Source organism: Lotus japonicus, chromosome 2 (assembly GCF_012489685.1).
Source record: "Lotus japonicus ecotype B-129 chromosome 2, LjGifu_v1.2".
NCBI lineage: Eukaryota > Viridiplantae > Streptophyta > Magnoliopsida > Fabales > Fabaceae > Lotus > Lotus japonicus.
The window spans coordinates 54,989,876-55,016,251 of record NC_080042.1 but is presented as its reverse complement, the minus strand read 5'-3'; the positions used below and the strand labels follow the sequence as shown (position 1 = coordinate 55,016,251).

Genomic DNA, 26,376 nt, shown 5'->3' with positions numbered 1-26,376 from the left:
ATCCTATTAGTTTCAAAGATCCCATAATTCCAATGATTCCCTGGAGAAGGTCTCAAAACAAAAGGTCCATCATCACCCAAGTAATGGCCCGAGAAGTTCCCAGGTAAGCTGGCCGGGCACAATGCCTCATTAAAAGCCCTTCTTGCCTTAGACAGAACAACCCAAGTTCTTACGTGAATTCAAATGGGGTTTTTTCCAATATCATTTTCAAACTCAATTTTCCTTTGAGAAGGTCTCGATCCATAAAACAATAATAGGGTACGAACCTCGGTCCGTCCCATCAAACTTTATCCAAAAACTCGTCAGGAGTCTGGCATAACTACCCGTTATCCACTATCTTGACGTTCCTTACTCATTAGCACAATTGCACGGTATATTCAATATAGTCAGCAATTCAAGTGCGTAATTGAAAGACACAATATAATCAATATAATCCAAATATCATGTGAACAAATAATCACATGGCCTATAGTTAACCATTTAACAATTAAGCATGCGAGTCAATTATCAACATATCAATGCGATAAATCCTAATCTCCCATGTCGACCGAAGCCCAGAAAACGGAGACACACGTCTCAATCAGTTCACTCGGCCGAAGCCTTCAGAAAACATTTTCAATCCAGACAATTCATATGCATAAACAATAATTCAAGTCGAATTTATCGACGCCTACAAAGCATTAGCTAGCAAGTAAGTTGCCCTAACCTCGAACTCGTCCAGTGTGTTCAAGCAAGACTCCTTCACAATCCTCTTTTCCTGCTCCAAGTGTTCCTCCAAACGAATCTTTGAGAAAACGAAGCGAAAGTCAATCAAAACAAGTCAATTCGGTCAAAACGATACTAACTAGCGTTAGACAAAGCTTAAGAAGTTTAAGAGTACAATATTTAAGCGTGAATAGACGACAGAACCTCGTTCGCTAAAACGAGCATAACTCGAGCTACAAAATTTCGACAATCGAAAGAGCTACGCAATGGCTCAGGTCATAGAGACCCAAAAATTATTTTTGGACACGGTACCCTAAGCAATAGGTTTCGGCCACTATGTAAAATAGGGTTTCCGAACTTTTTCTTCGATCTAAATCGATTCCTAGGTATTCTTAGGCGATATCTAGGCCAAGGAAACTCTCAGAAAAATTATCGAATCGAAAACTGTCGCAAGGGGTATTTTGGTCAATATTTTTAGCTCAGAAACTCAAAATCAGAATTTCGAAAAACAAATTAGATGGGGTCGATACCAACGACGATTATGACGACTAATCTTACTAACGCTAAGCTCAGTCGAGGGTTTTAAGCCCAAAGGTTGGAACTTTAGCCAAAAATGGGTATTATGAGCAGAATTGAAACTCTGCGGCATTTCGGCGAGAATCGGTGAAATGTAATCCGCTAAACATGCTCAGGGCACGCAGGGAATAAGTTTAGATAGAAAGATGAAGTTATTTGGATAGTTTTGCCAAAAAAACTCAAAACTTAGAGCATAGAAAAACATAGAAAAAAACTACGGAAACGACGATCAAAGGTAAGGATTAGCGACTATACCTCGATACCGTCAAGTAGCAACTGTTGAATCAACGATCAAGCAAGAAATGGCAAAAATCTCTTCTCCTCCTCCTCTTGGTGAAGCTCGCGGGTTTGGGAAAGAAAATGGTGAAATTTTTGTTTTTCATTTTTCAAATTACAACAACATATATATAGTGAATGAAATGGAAGATATTTTGTAAAGGTTAGATAAGGATGGATAGATATTTGTAAAGATCGGATAAGGATGAATAGATATTTTGAGAAGATATTTTGTAAAGATTGGATAAGGATGAGTAGATATTTTGTAAACCGGTACAGATTTGTTTAGATATCGGAGGATTTAACTCATAGAGTTAAGATAAAAATATAAGAGTGATTCCGATTCTTTCCTACTGATTCCAACGTATTTTAGACACGATATTCTCCCCGCTGAATCTTCTAATTCTTCAAAGAAATATCGGTATGATTTTTGGTTTTCGAGGCTTGTTTTTAATGTTTACCGGCTTAAAATGCACTTTATGGTTTTGACCTCGGATGCAGAAACTTCCTTCTGAAGAAAGATTTGGAACGTCGATTAGAGTGGGCGTTCACGGATGAAATCTTTATTTGAAGCTCCGAACAGAAAAAATCTTCATCGTCGGTTGATTTTAGGTTTCTTGAACTATCAGGGTTTTAGTTTCGGCAAACTTCCGAGGATTGGAATCTGACGTTCGTACATTCTAGGGTTTCGCCTTGAAACGCTTGTTATAGATGGATTAAGGGAAGTTCTAACATTTCTCTGAAGATTTTTGGAATTAGCTTCCATCGTGCCTTTAAGTGAAAACTAGCTATTTACTAGGGTTTCTGCCCTAGGTTTAAGCGTATATCGATCGTGCTATACCTTTTATCGATTTTGATATAATCCTTAGACTTTTCCTGAACTTTCTCCTTCATAAATTTATTCCTTTCGATAAACTCTTGTTCAGGTTTTTCTTTCACGATACATCAAGCCTAATCGTATATGGAAATCTCTTCCACTTATTCTAAGCTTAAAACTTGGGTCTTACAATTCACGTAACGAGAACAACAACCTTTGCTCTTCCTCAAGACCTTAATTTCTCTCTCAGATTGTGATGCCTCCTCCTCGGTGTTAACAGATCTTGCGATAAACCACGTTCTTTTTCTTCTTTTGTGATAATAATATCTCTTCAATTCGCTGTATTGAGTTTGTTCTTCTCACTTTATTGTTCTTCTATGCTATATTGCAAGGTGAAATTTTTGTGAAAATTTAATGAAAATTTTGTCTTCTTCCTTCTCTTCTTATTTCTCTATATTGACTATTGAAGTTGTACTTGTATTTTTTCTTTGATCGGATACTATTTAACCGACCCGACACACATAAAAACTCTCAAAAACCAAATTCAAACAACCAGCTCATACTAACGGACGGTGGCAGTCCTGCTTGTATGTTGGTTTCAGGCTTTCAGCTGTTCGAAACCGACAATATTAACTCAAATTCGCCCGTTGGACAGTCCTAATCTATCATATATATCTCACATTTTCTTTTCTTTATTCAAGTTGATTATGTTTCGCCTCTTCCTCGGAGAAAGACAATCAAACAATTCTCAATCATGGTCCTTGCGAATCGGATCATCTATATAATATACCAAAGAAAACTCTAGATATTTTTTTTGGGGAAGGCAAATTAAATTAATTGAATAAAAATGTGGCACAAAGGGTGCCACTCCCAGGACAATATGCAGGGAAAGAGAAAGAAACAAGAAACATAGAGCAAAACAGGGAGAACACCCCTAGCAGGGAAGAGTTCTCACAATACACAAAGCCAAGGCAGAAAAAAGGAAAAAACGCCAATGGATCCAGTGCTGATCTCGAACAAGCCAGATAAGGGGGAAGGCACTAAGAGAAGTCCCTTCCCAAGTACAAGCTCGGAATCGAGTCCCACTCTACGAAGGAGCAGTTGAAATTCTTTCCTCTGCACTTAAGCCACTTCCAAGAGCGAAACCTTGTCAGTCTAATTACCTTCTCAGCGCAAATTGTTCAAGACTTGAAGACTATCTCATTCCGATGTTCCCAAATCAACCACACACACACACTCTAGATATTTGATATCTTTCTCTTTGAATGAGTTCTCAATTCCTGCGACGGTTTCATTAGATATCTTACAACTAGAATCCCTCTTTTTTCTGATCCAGACCCTCCACCACCGCAAACCCTAGTTAGATTCAGACATGATACACTTTTTAGTTATTGAGAGACCTTATATTTCATCAGATGGAGGTGTATTCAAAGTGTATATGAATTATTTTCCTTGACCCAAAGCAAAAAAAAATCATCTTTTAAAAAAAAAACATCCGCTTTGTATTGATTATTGACCACCCTAAAAGTGGACATCTTGCACTAGTATGTAGTATCAGGACTCTTAATTGACATAATTGACAGTTTTTAACCGGCACAAACCTTGCATGGTCGCCAAATACCCTGTGGTGAGCGTCAAAATATATCAGCACCGATATATTTTATCCTTGTACAAGTTTTGACAATTACCTTGCCCGCTGCTATTACTGACTTCTCTTCGCCAGCAATTACAAATTTGAATTTGGCATTCGTGATCCAGAAAGGGCAGCAGGTATTTTTCAATTTATAATACATATGCATTATATACTAATATACTACGTATGTGTATGTTAATATGTATATACTATATATCTGCCAAAAAAAAAATCTGTACTGCTATATTATACTAGTATCTACCAACACCCAGAGAGAAAGATGCCAAATTAGAACTGGCAACAGCTTTATCATCTCAAATCCCAACGTGAGTGGTGTTTACTGTTTAGTCAGAAGAGGGGATAAATCTATTCATCCTTAATATACGTTCCCTACATAGCCGCTGTTAGGAAACCCTATACTAAATTATTAGAAGTGGGATTGAGTAGACTTTCGACCTTGTGCAAACAAAATATATAGGACCCCTCTTCGTTTATGCAAAAGTGCACACTGTGTTTGCATTGCAACATAAAGCTCCTTAATGTTTGTGAAAAAGCATGCACTCGCATAAGTAAAACCTGCACCCTCTGTTATAGAAAACTGCACGCAACAACAACAAAGGATTTACAATAAAAGTACGTGCCCTCCGTGACTGTCTCTTTCTCCGTGTTTATATACCATGAATAAGAGAGAGAAATGTAGGCGCAGATGATAGCAGCCGACCTAGGAAAGGTAGGTCTAAGAAGTTGTAAAAGTGAGTGAGACACAATCCAACACACAATCCAGCACAGAGTTAGCATGTAGTATATTACTTAAGCATTCCAAGTTTGATCGCTAAACATTATATATGAAGAATGATTTGTCGCAAAAGACATATCTTGATTTAATATCATCTCAGTTTGAGAATTAGTCTTATCGGTTGTGAATACCTCAGTGCATCTCAATAAAAAAAAGTGGCTTCTTCAGTGCTCTTTCTAAGGCACTAAAAATCAAAAAGTTATAACTGGAAAATTAAAGTACAATTAGAATAAATGAAATTATAAATAATCAATATTATAATAGGAAAACTTAAATTGATTGAACACTTACAAACTAAATTAAGATGACACCAATGTCATATGAAATTTGTGGGAAAAAAAGTGAGTGAGAGGGGTGTTTATATGCCTACTATTTTACTTGTCATTCCGTGTTTTCTATAGCTAACGGTTTTAGAAATGCAAGCATGCAAGTGATGATACAGAGAAACAACAAAAGTGAAGGATAGGGTCAGAGATTGTTTAGTTTACATTTGTACATACATGCATGGGTCTGATTGATGATGGTATGTATAAATTATAATGCTTCACAGTTTCGCAGCAGCCTTATAGCACTCACGAGGAGGCTGTAACAACTATAACAAATAGGGATGGATCAAGACCCGAAATTCATGTTGATTCAGTGACAACAATAACACCATGTCCATGCAACAGAATTTGATGTTATATGTCGGGAAGTAATTAAAGTGCTTTGCATTAATTGCGACTATGTTTCTTAATTGCACTAATGCATGAACAATATGGATCGTGTGGTCTCTCTCCCACGCAGAGAGCATATATCATTAGTACTAGCCAGCTATATAAGAACAAGCTAGCCAAGGTAGTGTAACTCATGACTATATATAATACACTGAACATATGGATGCGATAAAAGGAACACATGCATCGTGAAACTTCCAGCGTTTGCGGGATATATATGCGCTTTCATCTTTTATCTTCTCTCATATTGTGTCAACTTTGACTTGTGGATATTCTGTGTCCTTCTTCTCTTTCACTGATCCGCAGTTGTCCTTGCATAAAAGCTTCTTGTTCGAAGTTGTGTAGCAAATCATGTAAACTTACCCTAAAACTAGCTAAGTCGATGGTCTTCACTTATGATCTTGAGGCAAACGATAGCCGTTGACAAACTACGAACATTCAGGCATAGAGAGCATTGGCCACACATACTACAAGAAAAATGCTAATTACTTAGAAGGAAAAACCATTGCTAGGGCAAAAAAATGTGTCACTAATTGGATCTACCGCCACAGCATAACCATCGAATAGTATGTAGCGTTGGTATATTGTTTGCGTTGATGAAGTCATCGGTAACATCGATGATTAATATATGTTCAATCGTACCTAGTTACATCCCACCAATGAGGAGTTCTCACACATTCATCGCATCAATCGTACCTATTAATATATCTTCTCTGTATCATTTATCATATTTAAGAGGCTCCAATTATATAAGGGAGTTCTCACACATGTTCATTTGGAAATCTTAACTCTTTTTTCTTTTTTGAAAGTAGAATATATATATATATATATAATATAAAGTTGATAGTACAGATAACACACAACGTGTGAATAGTCCACAATGCAACAACGAAATTCTTAAGACTTCAACCCGGTGAATAAACACCTAAAACCTACAATAAGAGCATCTATCGGGGACCTAGGTGTGGCAAATGTCACACAACCCAACAAAAATAGGGCTCAACTCAACATTGAGACTCAATTAAATACAGTACATCAAACAAATAGAAAACAGCAAAGAGATCACTGCCAACTATACCCAAGAGACCCGGTTACAGCATCAATAGCCCAAGAACACCAACGACGACGCCCAAAGTGACATCATCAACCATGAACCCTCCACACGCACGAAGACAGGGAAGGCACCGAAAAGGGTAGAATCCACCAACGCTGCCAGGGAGCCCGAATCCAAGAATCCGAGCTGATCTGGCCTCAACAGGCACGCACAGATCTAGGCAGGCAAAGAACAAGACTCTCCAGGCAGATCTGGCCTCAACAGGCACGCACAGATCACAACCAGCCCCTAACCTGTACACCCCAACGCAATCCCAACCTCCTCACCAACAGCGGAGGCAACCGCAAACACAGATTTAAACACAAATCTGGCCAAAGAGGATAAAGCAGGGAAGAAGATGGGGAGCACAGATTAGCGAACAAGGATGAGTAGCCACACAAGGTTAGGGTTGCCAATGGAGAGCCTGATTCAAGAAGATGATGGCTCCGCCGCTAGGAAGAAGATGAAAAGCAAGGAGGCCCTGGCGGCATAGGCGTCACTGAACCCCGCCGGACTCCGCACCACAGCAAGACAATTCGGCCGCCCTCGCCGACAAAACTCGCACACCCGCGGCGGCCAAAACCCACCACCAACGACGGCAGGCGCCGCACCCTAACAACGGTGGAACACAAGCAAGGAATCGCATAGCAGATCCAGAATAGTTTCAGCACAGATCCACCAGAGACGTGTATGACATCTCCTCCGAATCCCGAACCCAAGAAACGGCTCCAAGCGGAGGACGAAACACCGGAAGCGGCGAGGAGGGCAAGGAGGACGCAGCCGTCGGGGAAGGGAGAGGGGAAGAAACCCAAGGAAAGGGCACTGGTGCAGCAACCCCAGAAGCAGATCTGGTTTATTAGCAAAGGAAGAAAGATTAAAGGACAAAAAACAGAGGGAGAAGGAGGGGGTTGCCGCCGCGCCAGGAGGAGGCGGCGCGGCGGCCACCCATTAACGAAGCGGGTCGAAGAGAGAGTTTTAGAGATAGGGAGACTTTAGAGAGAGACTAGGTTATACGTGATGCGAAAATATGGAAATCTTAACTCTTAAGGCAAGATAACATTACGTTTGCCCTATTTTGCTCTTAAGGTTTTTAAGTGAACATTTGGTGTCCGACGAGTCTTGGTAAAACTCTCCTCGGGCCTTGTCATTGAACATTTGACCTCGTGATAAAGAAGCATTAGCACAAACTTATAGTCACGGATCTCAAGACAACCACACTCTAATACCGGAGGTCATCGTTCGTCAGAAGAAGGCTTCAATTACTAACACAATAAGAAAGACTAATTTTAGCATAAAAAATTAACGTCTCCCTGACGTTGAATTGATTTATCCATTCACTTGTTCACTCACTAGTTTTAGCGTAAAATTTTTATTCATTCCCTTGTTCACTCTCAGCTTCTCTTGTATTTGTTGGTTTAGAAGGAAAAGATGGAGGTTCAAGCACCCGATACACAAATGAATGACGAAGGAACGATGGGGCACCCAACAACCACTCTGAACCAACCAGATCGAAGCGCCACTGAAGCCCCAACGTTCGATTATGCGACATTGGGAACCAATCCCATGATTCCGACCCTCTTCCATTCCCTCTTGTGAAAATCTTAACATTTCTTCTTTTTCTTCATTTCTATTTTGTGGTCTCAATCTAAGAGCCCTAACTGCATGCATGCATCAATAATACAAACAAAAAGCTTGGATCTTATGTGTTTTTTGAGTTCTAAGGTTTTGCTTAATAGTAAGTGGATTCAAGTGATGAATTGGTTCGATGTTATTTTGTTTCTGCTTCCAATGGTGAAAATCACAAAATCACAGTCAAGGAGGGCGATGCCATGAGTAAGGAGGAGGCCAAGAGTGACGTGGTGTATCTTCCCAACAAGGAGATGAGAGAATATGTTGCAATGTTCATTTGCGAAGAAAAACGAAAGAGTGATTTGGTGGTAGAAACTGTGATGAACCAGTCCAACTCCATTAACAATCTCTTAATTGAAATAGAGGAACTAAGTCCATGATATTTCAACGACAGAGACGGAAAGATTTCAACATATGAGATAAGGAGGTGATTTGGATCAGGTGAAAGCTATAGTTGAAAGAGGCAAAGATGGCTATTAAGACATTGGATTCAGAAGAAGTCAGATTGCTGAGTTTGGAGGATTTGGTGAAGCTGCTAGAATCTAGGGAGAAGAGGAGAAGTGAAGTAGTTGGGGGGAGCTTTTGAGATGAATGACACCGAGCGATGTGGGTTCATAGCCTCCAAAAATTTCAAGAGCATGTTGAAGAAGTTGGCATTTCCTTCAAGATCCAAAATCTCTTTCACAGTCGAAAGCTCCTTCTGTTATGAATGTTTTATTTCAGGAAGTTTACATCTTTTTCAGGATTTATGGGTCTTTTAATAGGTAATGGGGTCAATTTGATGGGTGTTTTTGTTAAGTGGCTGCATTTTTCTGGGTTGAGGTCCATGATGGGAAGAACATTGATAAAGAACTTGAGATATTGAATGAGGGATTAAGGATTTTTTATTGTGTTTATTTGGGGACCAAAGATTTCTAAAATCAAGAATTAAAGAATTTTTAATGAATAATATAAATTTAATTATTAGTTATAAATGTGAAGATTAAATTTTAATTGAAAATTATGCATGACGTGTCACGTCAACTCTTACCTGCCACTAAGCAATGTTACACAAAGTCCGCCTTCAAGCAAGGGGTACTAATTCCAACATTTGCTAAACGCAAAAACAATAATCAAACTTGTTTTTCCAGGGTGTGATGAAAATTGAACCGACTTACAATATACAAACCAATTTAATTGTAAACCCGAATTTTTATATTAAATAAATCCTAAACAAAAATTATCTATCTATATATCATATATATATATATATATATATATATATATATATATATATATATATCCAAAAAAAAAATATGTATATATATATATATATTTGAAACTGCCTTGTAAATCCTGTATTTTAAAAGGTGATAATGGTGTGAGAAAGAAAACGAACATGTAGCATAAACTACTATATATTAAGTGTATGTTTATATTAAAGTTGTGTTAAAAGTAAATGTTTTTTTTATTAATATGACAAACTTGTTGCTTTTTAAAAAAAGGCTTAATTGCAACTTTGGTCCTCGGCGTTTACCAATGCCACAATTTTGGTCCCCCACCTAATTTAATTACGTGGATGGTCCCTGACGTTGTAGGTCGTGTGCAACGTTAGTCCTACCGTTTATTTCTTAATGGAGGAGGCTTACGTGGACGTCCAGTTGGAGAGAGAAAGGAGGTATGAGGAGAGAGGGAAGCACGTGAGTTCACGTGACCCTTATCTGAACTCATTATACCCAAACCCCTGACCTCCCTGGAACGAAGAAGGTAACGCGATTTAGATCCCTAGGGTTTCAGATTTCGGTATAATGGGTTCATATAAGGTTCATGTGAGTTCACGTGATACTCACGTGCTTCCCTCTATCCTCAGATCTCCTTTTTCTCTCAAACTAGACGTCCACGTAAGCCTCCTCCATTAAGAAATAAACCGTAGGACTAACGTTGCACACGACCTACAACGTCGGGGACCATCCATGTAATTAAATTAGGTGGGGACCAAAATCGTGACTTTGGTAAACGTCGGGGACCAAAGTCATAATTAAGCCTAAAAAAAATTGCATTGAAAATGTGCTAACCTTTTCAACTCACTTTCAAACTAAGTATTACAAATCCAACAATTCACTTGTTTGAAGATGGAAAAGCATTACCCGCAAATACACTCTTGCGTTTCTTTGTCCCTCTATCTGACAGTGATGATTGCACGGCGAAACCCCCACCTGCATATACATTATTGACAATCTTAAAAGAAAAGAAGTATTTAACTTGTGAAAGATACAAAGAAATTGAACAATTATAACTGACGAGTGTTGACACACTGCGTTTTTTTGCCCCTCAATCTGACAATGATGATTGCTCGGTGAAATCTCCACCTGCATATACATTATTGACAATCTTGTAAGAAAAGAAGTGTTTAACTTGTTTAAGAGACAAAGTAATTGAACAATTATTACGTACGAGTATTCAAAGTGTGAAAGCAGGAGAAGAGGCAGAAAAAGAAAAGGAGACTTCCGCCGCCAGGGAGTTCGCCAGCGGTGGCCCCTCGATGATGAAATGACGACGTTATTTTTGCTCTAACTGTCTTACAATTATTTTTTAGCTCAGTTTTTACTCATTTTCTTGTTGAGGAATCGTTTTATTCTGCTCAAAGTGAAAAAAAAAAAAAAAACAGTTGCGTTGTCTTTTCTTTGTACAACTCAGGTTTTCATGATAATTGTGCAATAAACTATGTTTCAAGTGACTCTTTTTTTTGAATAATCGAGTGAAAAATTGGAAAAAAAAGAAAAAACATGGAAAACATAGCAAAAAGCTGAACGTGTTACAAAAAGGGCAAGAGAGTGGGCATGTTGATGGTAGACACAACTGCGGTGATCAATCAAGGAGAGCGCAAGGTCATGGTAATAGTGGCACAGTCATGAAGCACGGTTGAAGTGCGTGGCATTCACCGACGTTCGGACGTTCACAACCCTTACTCGAAAAGTTGTGAAAATAAGTTATAAAAGAAGACATGACAAAAAAAAAATGAGTTCAGCGAGATCACACGAATAGAAAGGTCGTAGACGAGACGAAATCCTATTGCGGGTTCATTGGCTGTAGATTAAGAGGTGCTTAGGCAAAGACTACACCAGATGCAATCTTCTCCCATGTTTTCATTTTGCAAGCTATGATTAGAATTGTTTTGTTCTTCATTTTTATGATAAGTAGCTAAGCAACCTCTTATAAGATTATGATGTAAAAGATGATATGAACCTCGGCTTTTAGTTTTATAGCATTAGTTTCAGTATTGATTGGGGCTTACTTTCTGCGCTGATTTCTGTATTGCTACTTGATCAACCGTAGTATTTTAGCTCGCCTCTAGCTAAGGTGTCAATTTACAGCCTTTCAAATATTTCCAATTCGGTTAGGTGATGGACTAGTTAACATCCCTTAGGTAGCTTCCCTGCACTTCATGCTTATCCACTCCAACACACCTATTGATGGTCACATCTAGGTAACCTGGTTGATCTAATTTCAAAATTATATTTTGTGTTTTCTTTATTTACATGCATGCTCACAATCAATAAATAAACTCTTTAATTGCCTAGAAAATGAACACATCTCTTAGAATTAGAATTTCATATCTAAGTTCCTTGGGTACGATAACTTAAACACTAGATCAAAGGGACCAAACAATACTTATTTTGGCTTTGATATATATTTTTTAATTGAGAAAGGGTGTTTCTCAAGCTTCAGATTATTACGAATAAATTCATTTTTATTTTTGAAAAAAATATATTTTAAGAGCAAGATCATTTTCACAGTCTACAATCATGTGATAATGGAAAATCAGAAAAGGTTGTGCAAGCATAAAGACGAGAGGAAGTTAAATTGAAAATTTTCATGTTCTAAATAAAGAGGTTAAGTCATCAGGGTGTGAAACAATTGAATACAGAAGGGGTTGGGAATGCTTATCTTTTAGATCATCTTCACATTTGTCTCAAAAGAAGCAAATTTCACTCCGTGAATCAACAAGCTTTCACACCCTGAATCAACCAGAGACGATTGTTCATGACCGAATACCTGAAGCATTTACTTTATGTATACTATAGAGATTAGACAGTATTAGTTCAAAGCATGAATGGAGGTTTATGCCAATAAAATAAAAGAGACAAATTCAATCTTCCAAAAGCATAAAGGAGTGTCTTACTGTTACAAATAGTAATAACAAGTAAGAAACTTCAATGCTAAAATATAACATGTTATCTCACTTGGATAATTGGATTAATAAGATTAAACACCGATTTTAATTTTAATAATCAAACTAACAAAGTATAATTCTTAAAAGTAAAATCAAGTAGAAGACCAATTTCTATGATGATCTGTTCTGAATTCTGATCTTCTGTTTTACAGAGAAGAAGTTTATTTTGCCTATCTTTTGATTTACATTTATAAACGACATTTGAAAGCATTGAAGACTGACATCAGAACCAGAAAAAAAACACATACAAGTAGAAGACCAATTTCTACATATACAAGACTGACTACAACAACTAGTACAGATGACCAATTTCTACATAATTTTCCAACAATAAGAACCAAAGGGAAACCAAAGTTTATGCTCGTTAAACAACAGATAATGACATGAAAGAGGTTGAGCATCAATATGTATAAAAATTAAGAAATATGAGAACAACTAAATGATTCAATGTACCTTAAGGCTTAAACTTTAATTTTACATATATACATGAACTCCCAGTCCCAGCTAAGATTGTTTCTTTGTTTCTCTTTTGTCAACCTTGCATTCCAGATCACATAACAGAAAGCACCTAAAGATTGTAATGAAGATTATACAAAACAAATGGAAACGATTGGATTGAACAGTAAAAAACAAGGCAGTAAAAGGAAAATGAACTGGAAATAGAGGGTATAGTACATTAAAAAGCGAATATAAGCAGTGGATTTAAAATCCATAGATGCATAACTACAAATGCTTAAAATGAAGCCAAGTTCAAAAGATGTTACTATTGTCATGAAGGAAAAGGCATACTTTTTTAGTCTCAAAGCCATAGAATCCTTACTCTTCTCCATATTACATTTATGAAATTTTAGTCATAGAGATCAATATATATTATCTAATGGCAGTTTTAACTCTGGAAAGGGTCATTCCCATATCTGGCTTTGCTGGTTTTTGTGCCCTATAGAGGAGGGTTGTAAATCTTTCACATTATCCTCATCAATATATATTTTCCTTTTGAAAAAAAAAAGGTCATTGTAACATATGACTACAACTGCGCTATGAACAATCCACAGCAAGGATTAGCAGAACAAAATGTTTTATATATTTGACACATCAATAGCATGCTTCTCCTAAATGATGGTTGATATTTCAAGTTGAACTATACTAACTACCAAGGGTCTGATAGAAGAACACTTCTCAATGATGGTTCTTGACTAAATTGGCAGTGAAATTTCTAGTTCAAGCCTCTTATCATAGAAAAGTGCTCCAACTTCCTCAAATGCATTTTTCCCTAATTTAAATGCAGATTATAGCTAGCAAATTTAGGTTCAATTCAAGATAAGACTACAGAACACGCCTAAAAGTGGTATCACTAACGATTAACACTGCCACTTTCAATCCAAAAATGAAAAAGCCAAAATTACTAGCAGCATGAACCACACAGGAACCTAAAGTTTCTATGAAGACGAAAATACAAATAATTCCATGAGTGAAAGAGTAATAATCTCTTACAATCAAAAGTGATCAAATAATCTTCAAAGAAAATCAGAGAAAATACACGAAAATAGAAAGGGGGAAAATGGAAGCTCACAAATTAAATACGAGAACCGTTTGGTATTGATATCTGAAACTGAGAGAGTGAGAGATCGCAAGTTATGACTGAAGAGTAAGCACCACGGGAAGACCAAGTTGAGAGAGAACAAGAGGAACGAAAGATAAACGTGCCAAAAGTAGCCGAGAATCTGAGACGGTCTTTATTTTTTACAAGAGGAAAAACAAACGAAACGGTGTTTTAATAGTGGAATATTTTTTTCTTTTTTTTATCAAATAGGAAGGGGTAAACCTAGAAGTGACAATATTTTCCGATGTACAAAAAAAAATATCTAGAGTGACAAGAGAAGCAAAGCATAAATAGGCGCAACTATTATGCGCCATGTGGTACCACAAACTCTATAAAAAAAAAGCATAACATTTATAACCACCGGAGGGGGTGAGGCATGGGAGGTGCTGGTGAACTCCAAGGTTGTCAGATTGATCACGACGGATTATAGTTTATGCCACCTTGTTAGTTTCTTTGTAGTCATAACTCACACAACAATAATCTAACATAGACATGAATCTCTTGAAAGCAGATATCAAGTGGTGTTGAAGGTGGAAAAGGCATATCGCGCTCATTCAAAAGCTCAACGACAACCTTGGAGTCACAAGAGAGAATGATTCGTTTTAGGCCCCAATTTATTGTTGTTTGGAGGTCATGGAACACACCCCAAAACTTAACACAGGTAATACTTCTCTTGACAACATTGGCTGAAAAACGAAAAAAAAAAACCACTTACAAGTTGAGATGATCAGAAAGCAGCACAAGAAAGAGAGGTTTGAATTGTGCCACCCTAAAACTTGAATATTCAAACGATTGAAAGTTTTATCGCCTTCTTTGAGATCGTTTGGTGTAGCGGAAACACAAGTGGAGAGAAAGAATCAAGAGACACCACATTTTATCCTGGTTCACCCCCAGAACATTAGGGCTACATCCAGTCCTTGGCTATACCAAGATTTCACTAACAAAGTATTAAGGACTTCAACTTACAAGTAATATTGTCCAAACCTCTTCAGGCATTATTGAGTATTCTTTCACCACTGCCTCTCCAGGAAAAACAAGTATTCTTTAGCCAATTGTCAAGTATTCTTTTTCCACTACCTCTTCAGGTATTAACAAGTATTATATGGACTTCTTCTTACAAGTATTAGTAGGACTTCTCCTTACAAAGTATATATGACTTCTCCTTAAACAATCTTTCACAGGATCATTTACTTCTACGAATTTCTCTTATCTAAGACTATACTTTATGTTATATTACATGAGAGATTAAATGAAAGATTTGACTCTTACGAAAATCTTCTTTTCATGTTGAAGCGGACGGTGAAGATGATCTTCTCTATAATGTGTTCTGAAAGCTTGCTTGCAATGTCTTCATATCTTTCCCTTTATAGTTCCGAATCTTATGTGAGATGAGAGATAGTTGTTGGAACGTATTCTTCACAAAGCTTCTAGTCGTTGGATCATACGGTACATGTGTCAGATACATTAAATGCATAATATTGTTTGATAAAGATCTTTTGCCAAAAAGATGTAGTATGTCATCTAGTAGGTAGCATATGTCTGAACTTCTATCCGTTGGTGTGAAGATATGGTAAATTGATAGTGACACCATTGTACTTTCACTTTCTGCATTGGACTTTGTCGGAACATATGATCTTGTCTTTCAAGACTTCTTCAAGAAGCTATTCTGAACTCTTTTCCAATTTTTGTGTAAGGTTCATTTTTCAGACACTGCAGCTTTCTTTCGATGATTAACATCTTTCATTTATATGATTCTTTCTGCTTCATCATTCTTCCTTTTGTTAGACGGTTTTTCTGCTTCGATCATTCTTTTTTCCTTCTATCTATTGGTCATATGGAGCTAGACAATAATTTTTTACCAAATTCTTGTGGCTAGGAAATGAATTTGTTTAGATGAAGCTTTGTCATATCAAGGTAGAGCTCTGTAGACGATAAATTTTATTCCATTCCTTACATGAGAGAAGGAGGAAACTTGGGTAGCAAAAGCGTTGTACTTATTTCCTTAATCAATGTGCTTTGTAGAGTATTACGTGATTCTTTTCACTTGACTTTCTTCTCATGAATGTTAGAGAGATATCTTCAATTTGAACATGATACTCTTTCTCTAGACATTGTCTTCATTGGTCAGCTTCGCGATAGACGATGAATTTTTTCACTGAGTGTAGTCTTCTCTTCTGGCAGACGATCTAGTAGATATGACATTACTTCACTAGTACAAATTATCTTGTAGTTTTGACCTTTCTTCTTTAGAATGAACTGTTTTCTTGTATTGTTTTGCACTTTGAACATCAAACAATGAGGGATGTGAGTCATAAGTGTTGTTTCCTAAAATATAATTCATATGAAATATTTAACCATTACACTTATACTCTTCAAAATTGTTACTATTCAGAATATGATAAATAATGTATCTAGCAATTGAACTTAACACAAGTATGGTCCCTGGCCATACCACCTACTAAAATTAAGCCTGAGTTTGATGTTGTTATGGATTCAATCATCAAGAGGAAGTCTGAAGAAGTCATGAAGAAGAGGAGTGTGAAGGATACAGATCCAAATATCGTGACTGAAGGTGAGGCATGGAGGTGAACTCCAAGGCTGTCACATTGACCACGACAGACTATAGTTTATGCCACCTTGTTAGTTTCTCTGTAGTCATGACTCACACAACAACAATCTAACATAGACATGGATCTCTTGAAAGCAGAGATCAAGTGGTGTTGAAGGTGGAAAGGCATATCGCGTCCATTCAAAAGCTCAACGACAACCTTGGAGTCGCAAGAGAGAATGATCTGTTTTAGGCCCCAAATTATTGTTGTTTGGAGGTCATGGAACGCACCCCAAAACTCAACACAGGTAATACTTCCCTTAACAACATTGGCTGAAAAACGAAAAAAGTCACTTACAAGTTGAGATGATAAAAAGCAGCACAAGAAAAGAGGGTTTGAATTGTGTCACCCAAAAACTTGGTTTTTCAAACGATTGAAAGTTTTATCGCCTTCTTTGAGATCGTTTGGTGCAGCGAAAACATGAGTGGAGAGAAAGAATCAAGAGACACCACATTTTATCCTGATTCATCCCCAGAACGATAGAGCTACATCCTGTACTTGGCTATATCAAGATTTCACTAACAAAGTATCGAGGACTTCAACTTACAAGTATTATTTTTATGCCTCTTCAAGCATTGTGGAGTATTCTTTCACCACTATCTCTCCATGAAAAACAAGTATTCTTTAGCCAATTGTCAAGTATTCTTTTTCCATTGCCTCTTCAGGCATTAACAAGTATCATCTGGACTTATTCTTACAAGTATTAGTAGGACTTCTCCTTACAAAGTATATAGGACTTCTCCTTAAACAATCTTTCACAAGATCGTTTACTTCTACGAATTTCTCTTCTCTAAGACTATACTTTATGTTCTATTACATGAGAGATGAAATGAAATATTTGACTCTTACGAAAATCTTCTCTTCATGTTGAAGCAGACAATGAAGATGATCTACTCTATAATGTGTTCCGAAAGCTTGTTTGCAATGTCTTCATATTTTTCCCTTTATACTTCTGAATCTTCTGTGAGATGAGAGATAGTTGATGAAACGTATTCTTTACAGAGCTATTAGTTGTTGTATCATACAGTACATTGTGTACATGTGTCAGATACATTAAATGCATAGTATTGTTTGATAAAGATATTTTGCCAAAAAGATGTAGTCTATCATCTAGTAGGTAGCATATGTCTGAACTTCTATCTAGTGGTGTGAAAATATGGTAAATTGATAGTGACACCCTTGTACTTTCATTTTCTGCATTGTACTTTGTCGGAACATATGATCTTGTCTTTCAAGACTTCTTCAATAAGCTATTATGAACTCTTTTCCAACTTTTATGTAAGGTTCATCCTTCAGACACTGCAGCTTTCTTTTCATCATTAACGTCTTTCATTTATATGATTCTTTCTGCTTCATCATTCTTCCTTTTTGTCAGACAGTTTTTCTGCTTCGATCATTCTTCTTTCCTTCTTTCTATTGGTCATGTGGAGCTAGACAATAATTTTTTACCAAATGCTTGTGGCTTCTTCTTAGGAAATGAATTTGTTTAGATGAAGTTTTATTGTCATATCAAGGTAGAGCTCTATGGACGATAAATTTTATTCCATTCCTTCGATGAGAGAATGAGGAAACTTGGGTAGCAAAAAGCGTTGTCATTGTTTCCTCGATCAATGTGCTTTCATTTTCTGCATTGTACTTTGTCGGAACATTTGATCTTGTCTTTCAAGACTTCTTCAAGAAGTTATGATGAACTCTTTTCCAATTTCTATGTAAGGTTCATCTTTCAGACACTGCAGCTTTCTTTTCATGATTAACGCCTTTCATTTATATGATTCTTTCTGCTTCATCATTCTTCCTTTTTGTCAGACAGTTTTTCTGCTTCGATCATTCTTCTTTCCTTCTTTCTATTGGTCACATGGAGCTAGACAATAATTTTTTACCAAATGCTTGTGGCTTCGTCTTAGGAAATGAATTTGTTTAGATGAAGCTTTATTGTCATATCAAGGTAGAGCTCTATAGACGATAAATTTTATTCCATTCCTTCCATGAGAGAAGGAGAAAACTTGGGTAGCAAAAGCGTTGTACTTGTTTCCTTGATCAATGTGTTTTGTAAAGTATTACGTGATTCTTTGCACTTGACTTTCTTCTCATTAATGTTAGAGAGATATCTTCAATTTGAACATTGCGCTCTTTCTCTAGACATTGTCTTCATTGGTCAGCTTCAAGATAGACGATGAATTTCTTCACTGAGTGTAGTCTTCTCTTCTGGCAGACGATCTAGTAGATATGACATTTCTTCGCTAGTGCAGACTATCTTGTAGTTATGACCTTTTTTTTCTTTTGAATGGATGTGTTCTTGCATTGTTTTGCACTTTGAACATCAGACGATGAGGGGTGTAGTCATAAATGTTGTTTCTTGAAATATAATTGATATGAAATATTTAACTGTAACCCTTATACTCTTCAAAATTGTTACTATTCAAAATAAGATAAATGATGTATCTAGTGTATGAACTTAACACAAGTATGGTCCTGGCCAGACCACCTGCTGAAGTTAAGCCTGAGTTTGTAACAACACTTCTACCCGTGTTAATTTTCGTGATATTGGGAGGCGGGGGCAGCCATCTTAAGTCTTTGGGAATACGTTGGTGACTAGGAAATTGCAGGGAACGAAGCTTTATCCAGGCTTCATATTCGGCAGCAGAAAAATCTTGCAACCAAGAGAATAGACGAGTAACATGCATAATTTTGTTTTGGAAAACTAACATGTTCCTTCAATGCCATAAGTGCCAATAGGTAACAACAAATAGGATCACCCAGGGGCACCATCAACAGTAAGGAGTGATGTGTGTTTGATGTTATTATGGTTCCAATCATGAAGAGGAAGTCTGAAGAAGTCATGATGAAGAGGTGTGGGAAGGATGCAAATCCAAATATCGTGACTGAAGTTGTAGTCTCGTAAAACATGGAGAGTGTCTTCCATGAGATACAAACAGACATTGAAGATGTGTATCCTACAACGCATTACATTAGTAAACAAAAGCACCTTATTATTTTTTAGGGACCTCAACGATAAGGACCAAAAGCACCTTATTATTTTTCATTTAAGGATGTATGCCAAAATAAAAACGTTTGAGAGTCTAAATCAAAGGCTCTCTAAAATAGACGGACCTAAAACATATTTAAGCTAAACTCATTGAAATATTTATAAATACTAAGAAGTTGTCATGTAAAAGTTTTTCTATATAAAATTGAAAAAAATTAGGTTAACATCCCAAATTGATTAGTTCCTAATTTTTTCGGGTTAGATCATTTAGACAACCCCTATACAAATTAAATTGAAAAATAATAAGAGCAAAAATAAATCTTAATATGTCAAAATCTGATAAAATTTGTTGTCATATGTGCATTGGAGCAGAGCCATCGATTCGTGCAGTCTCCATCTCTACTGACAAACCCAAAAACAAACAACACCACTTCCATCTTTCCCCAAACCTCACTCACACACTCTCAGTCTCCGCGCCCTCGTTCTGCACGGGAACCTGTGTCTCTTTCTCTCTCTCTCTTCTGATTCTTTTTCTCACTTCCTAAACAGCAGAAACATATAACAAACATTGAATGGACTTCAACCCCAAAAGCCACAGAATAAACCATAAAAGAAATAAAAATTGGGTTAAAATTCTCAGAGCCGCGTTTTTCAGAAGCAGTACAATCATGACACCCCCTCTCTAATCATGCACTTAATTACACCTCTCCTCTCTCTCTTTTTCCGACTTGTCAATAGGACACATCAAAATTACAACGATGCTGCTGCTCCTGCTGCAAGCCTCACATATTAAAAAAGAATAATACTTGGTTCACCTACATATTCCACCAACACTTGGATAAGATAAGAAGTAAATAAAGAAAAATGAGTGATACCACTTGTGATGTAATAAAAAAATCTAGAAAAATATGATAAAAAATAAGTGAAAATAAAATAAAAGAGAAAATAAAATGTGAATAAATCATTACTCATGAAAAGAGCTTAGAAATGAAAAACAACAAACTGAAGCGTCTCATTCACAGCAGTACCCACACTCTCTTGACTTTTTAGTATTTTCTCCTTTCTGTTGCTACTTTTCATCGTTTCGGATGTTTGCTTTTGCTTGCTGTGATCCTCTCCACTCTGTGACTTTCCCTTTTGAACTCATGGCACCAGCACCATTGCCATTATCTATCTATCTATTAACCCAATCACGCCCATTCAAAACTCTCTTGAGAACTTTCCACAACAACAACAAAGATACAAAACTCTTTACTTGACCCATAAAAAAGAAACAAAGATAGAAAACTGAAAGCCCCCCATTATACTCAAACCACCAAAAGCTAGGTAGTTCAACTCCAATGCTAATACCTCCTTGTGTCCCTTGTTCTTTTTCCTTCTTTTGATGCTCTCTCTAATTCCTTCCTCTATCAAACCCAACCTTTAAGTTCTGATAGGGCCCATTTGTCAATAATGGGTGACAAAGGAGACACCTCCAAGAAGCAACCTCAACAGCAACAAACTCAGTCTCATCAACACCAACAACAACAGCAACAAATTTCATCTTCACCTCAAGCCACAAGAGATGAATGCATCCCAGAAGGAAGGCCAATCCATCCTGTTGTAGTGGTTAGTGGAGGTTCCCCTTTCATTTCAAGCCCTCTATATGTCCCAAGTGGTGCAAGTTCCTCACCCTTTGAGCAGCAATTTGAGACACTGAACTCAAAGAGACCCAGATACAGCGGACAATGGAAACTTCTACCATCTCCATCTCCACCTCAACAACAAAAACAACCCCAAATGGCCATGCTTCCTGTTGAATCAAGTCCTTCACCACAAAAACAACAACAACCCCAAACCCACACTGCAGCTGCAGCTTCTTCTTCCGACACCACCTCGTCTCCGAGCCACTCTCCGGCCCCTTTGCTCTCAGTAGGTTCAGGCCAAGAGGGAAACAACAAGCAAGAGGGAGAGCAAGTTCACCAGCAGCTCAGAAAAGGGAAGTATGTGAGCCCAGTTTGGAAGCCAAATGAAATGTTGTGGCTAGCAAGGGCATGGAAGGATCAATATCAAGGTGGGTCTGATGGGTCAACTAGTTCAAGAGCAGAGCAACAGCAACAAGCAGAGTTTGGAATAGGAATAACCAGAGGCAAAACTAGGGCTGATAAAGACAGAGAAGTTGCTGATTTTTTAAGGAGGCATGGGGTGAACAGGGATGCTAAGACTGCAGGGACTAAATGGGACAACATGTTGGGGGAGTTCAGGAAAGTGTATGAATGGGAAAGAGGGGGGGAGAGAGATCATATTGGGAAAAGCTACTTCAGGCTCTCACCTTATGAGAGAAAGCTTCACAGGCTCCCAGCTTCTTTTGATGAAGAGGTTTTTGAAGAGCTTTCTCAGTTTATGGGGTCCAGAATGAGATCCTCCACTCATGGCAGAGCTGGTTCCTCTTTTGGAGATGAAGCTAGGATAAGACCTCTTCCACCACCACCTAGACCTTTCAAAGAAGATGAGATGACCCCTTTCTCAGGTAAAAAAGCATGGAAATGGGAATAGCACAAAACTGTTCCTTTCTTTTATTAAAATGGTTCTCCACTATCTCTGCTCCACCTAATCTTCATTATAATTGTCAATTGTAGTTTGATACACAGTAAAGTTTCAGTTTTTAACATTTTTAAATATTTTTTCAATTCCCTTTTATAGAATGCACAGTAGTTTTTGTGAGACATTCTCACAAACAGTTTATATTAACTGTGATTCTCTGACCGGTAGAAGCACTGTTTCAGGAAGAATGTTGGTGAATAGTGAAAAAACAATGAAAATGTAATCAAGTTTGAAACTTTCTAACAACCCACATTGTCATTGTTTGCAGGTAGGACAAAGCAAATTTCTATGACAAGTGGGGGTGATCAAGCTTTTTTCCATGGTCATAGAGGAAGCAGTTTCTTAGGGTTGGACACTCTCTTAGATATTCCATCCCCTTCTTCTTCTTCTTCTTGTAAAGAATTAAGAAGAATTGGGAAGATAAGAATGACATGGGAGGAATCAGTGAGCTTGTGGGGTGAAGAAGGTGAGATCCACAGAGGGCGTGTGAGGCTTCAAGGCTTGAGCTTTCTGAATGCAGAGGAACTCACTTGCTTTGATGATGCAATGGTTCCTTGTCCATTGGAGTGTTTCGAAGATGGTCCTCTGAGAGGGTTCTCAGTTGACAGATTCGTTTCGGGACAGCAAGTTAAGGTTTTTGGCAGGAGAAAATCTTCTCCAGGCTCTGGTTCTCCTGGTACCAATCAAAAACCGTTGCTTAACTATCTTCAATTTTACTATTGCTTTGTTTTTTTCATGTTTTAGGAATCATCTTACTGTTCTTTCTGTGTCTCTATTTCCCAGGTTTTGCTGAAAGAGTCCAATTCCCTTCCAAGCCACTTTCCATAAGATGTGAGTGACTTGTTTTTACTTAGTGGTCACTACCAAGTCTCATTCCTTTCACCTATAAAATCTTATTATTTTCTGTACAAAAGAGAAAATGAAGTTCAAAATATCTTGCTCAGAATATTTAAATGGCTTATTTAAATGGCTAATTAATAGCTCTACCTCAATGGCTTTTTTTTACCTGAAATTGGATGTGAATTTTGGTAAATCTTGTTTTTTCATGCTTGGGAAAACTAAACCAAGAAAGGAAAATCTTTCAGTTCAGCATTAAATTTATCTGATATTATTATAATGGTTGCCTAATTTGGTGTTTGGATATCAATATTCTTGGATGCATATATAACATTTTTGTGCTATGTAGTCTTTTCTAAACATTATTATCAACTTTGACACATTATACTCACTCTTTCCATCAATTCCACCTCTTTTCTTCTAAATATCTCTTTTATTTTATCACCAATTTTCTCATTTTTGTCTCTTCTTTTTCTCTCTTACTTGTTGTAGCTAGTGAAAGAACTATAATTCATTTGAGATCATTATATTTTTTACTTCACATTTTATATTGTTCTCTTTCAATTGATATCACACATCGTATCTTTTAATTTATCTCTTTTCTTCATATCTTTCTTCTATCAACTCCATTTCCATAATAAAGTGTGAATAAAACTAAATTGATTGGTGAAAATGAGTCATGAACTTATATAATTTGTGTATTTTATAGGAAAACAATTGGTTCAGTCCTGAACAAAATATAATAGCCAATGTGATAAGAAAATAAAAGAAAATACGTGGAAATGAGATGAATTTTTTTTTAACCCCATATAATAAACTATGTGATAAGAAAATAAGAAAAATGTGTGGAAATGAAATAAATATTTTTTAATGTGAATGGTTCAAAACACATTACTATATGCTAATTTATGGTTTCAACATAGAACTTCTAACTCCATATAGCTTGGTGTAAATTATCTAAATCCATAACCATTTTAGTGAAATCTTCCTTGGTTAGGGTACTGACCATGTAAAATTCTTTATAAAATGCAATGTTAGTTCAAAACTTTTCAATATAGGTATTTTTTCACATTTGTTATCATTTCTTTCCTTTATTTTTGTTTTTGAAATTATTTCTTTCCTTCAGTTATCCCTAATTCGATGAGATAAATTTTGGAGACACATTATATTCTCACTCTATTATAGTGATGCTGATTAATTTGGGCAAAATTATTATTAATTTTGTGTTGGTGTCAATTCACAGCTCTTGCCACATTGGACTTCCGGGATCCAACTGACCACTACATGGACTGCCTCATGCGTCTAGCACCGCCACAAACCCTCCCAACCTTGTTCGAGCTGAAACGCTACTTGCTAGAGCCACCACCTGAAGACTTGCGCTTCCCACTCAGAAAAGAAGTCTTCGATGACTTGCCACAAGGCAAAGAACTCTTCTTCACAACAACAACCTCAGAACCACCCTTGGATTGCAGATCCATCATCTATGACATCGTAGGCCCTATCATCCGCAACCACAACAACAACAACAACCCTACTCTACCTAGCAGTAGAGACTCCTTCATTCCCCTATGGGATGATTGCATCAACAGAATTGTCTCAAGATTCTGCCCTGACGAATTGGTCATAACTAGAAAACCCACATCACCATTCTCATCATCATCCTCATCATCCCCATCACAGGACATGCTATTGCAAGATCAATGGCCTAATGTGACAGGCTTCATCAACAGCTATTGCTTGTGGAGAGGTGAAGAAACGGTTCATGTCAAACAAGGTCAACCAGACCCGTCCTCCACCCTCATCAGCAAGCTACACTGGACCTACATGGATCTCCCTTACATGTTAGGCTACTATGCTGTTGGCAAAACGGTGACATTTTGTGCGCTCAGTACATCGTCGGACGCAAACGGAATAATCAACCGCACCGATTTACTCGAGATGAATCTAGCAACACCCTCTGATCGGCTCAAGGCAATGGTTCCGTGCTTTCGGATCGGTTTGTTGCTACATCTCTTGAGTAAGCGGTGTTTGAGTATAGGAAATTGTTACAGCGATTTCCAAAGGGTGTACTCGGATCATGGGGTGGTTACTGAGATGACGCCAAACACGTGCACAAGGGTGTTTTCAGAAAAGAGAAAATGGGCGGCGGTTAAGGAGGTTTATGAGATTTTGGATCATAGGATTCCCCATGCGGAGTTTCTGCTCAGGGTGGAGGAGAACGAGTTGGGATTGGTGTTTAAGCCGAGAGGGCGCTGGGGGAAGCCGGTGAACTGCAAGGAGCTCGTGGAAGCGCTGAAGGCGGTGACGAAGGCACTGGTGGCGTTGCACGACTTGTCGTTTATGCACAGGGATTTGAATTGGGAGAAGGTTATGAGGAGGAGTGATAGAGAAGGGGAGTGGTTTGTGTCCGGGTTTGATGAGGCTGCCAGCGCGCCGGAACTCAATAAGTATGTAAAATTGGGTGGTGATGCGGCGGCGCGTGGATATCACGCGCCGGAGATGGAGAGAGGGTTGCATGGGGTGAAGGTGGATGTGTGGGGGGTGGGGTATCTGATTAGGACGTGTGGGGTTGCTGCGGTGCCAAAGATGCTGAGGGAGTTGCAGGGGCGGTGCATGGAGCAGAACCCTGAGCAGAGGCCCACTGCTGCCGACTGTTACCACCACCTGCTGCAGCTGCAGTCGTCGCTGTCTGCTGCCGCCGGTGGAGCTTTGATGTGATTGACGTGAATGCATTGTTAAGTGTTATTGTTAAGAGTATTCAGAACAATAATGTTTGGGGTTGGTTGTTGGGGTGCTGTTTTGAAAAGGGTCATCAGGGTTTCTGAGATACTTTTGGCATTGGAGACTGAGAATTCAGAAACAAAAGTGAACAAATTGACGGCCATTTTTTAAAGATATCTAGTATTTTGAATCTGTATTTTCAGGATGGATTTTTTTGGTTAAAATTTTCAGGATGGATTTGATATAGAGAGATTCATTAGTTTTCTTATACACTTCTTTATAAGCTGCAGTTTTCTACTACACTAATCACATTAGAAAGATTTTTTTTAAAAAAAGTGGATAATATATTGTTCCTGAAAATGAAAACTTTTTTTTTGGTATGTACTGAAATGAAACCTAATATGCCAACTTTGTAACATTTTATAATGTTCTTTAAGGCCCAACAATACCCAACACATTTGGTACATAAATAAATTTTTTAAACATTTAATTAAGCGATTGAGTGTGTGTGGAAAAAGATTTGTAGAAATTACCCACTTAACTTAAGGTGAGGGGAAGGGTAGTTCATTTGATGAATTAAGACAAA

General features: G+C 37.5%; 1 protein-coding gene and 1 long non-coding RNA gene across 8 annotated transcripts; one reads left to right on the top strand and one right to left on the bottom strand.

Annotated features, from left to right (window-relative positions):
- Positions 1-5,466: 5,466 nt before the first annotated feature.
- On the bottom strand, positions 5,467-14,192 carry LOC130738375 (uncharacterized). Of its 7 annotated transcripts, XR_009019361.1 has the most exons (6): positions 14,025-14,192; positions 12,908-13,022; positions 10,675-12,239; positions 10,518-10,589; positions 10,368-10,436; positions 5,467-5,986 (listed from the first exon to the last, which is right to left on the bottom strand). It is a non-coding gene; the product is annotated as an uncharacterized LOC130738375 (long non-coding RNA). The 7 variants fall into 7 exon arrangements; XR_009019358.1 differs by having other exon boundaries at positions 10,518-12,299; XR_009019359.1 differs by having other exon boundaries at positions 10,518-12,288.
- A 6,722-nt stretch (positions 14,193-20,914) lies between these two features.
- Positions 20,915-25,980, top strand: LOC130736660 (uncharacterized). The gene is made up of 3 exons (XM_057588463.1): positions 20,915-22,158; positions 22,501-22,953; positions 24,313-25,980. The coding sequence occupies exons 1-3, from the start codon at positions 21,102-21,104 to the stop codon at positions 25,785-25,787; spliced, it is 2,985 nt and encodes a 994-aa protein (XP_057444446.1). The 5' UTR covers positions 20,915-21,101; the 3' UTR covers positions 25,788-25,980.
- The last annotated feature ends 396 nt before the right edge of the window (positions 25,981-26,376 follow it).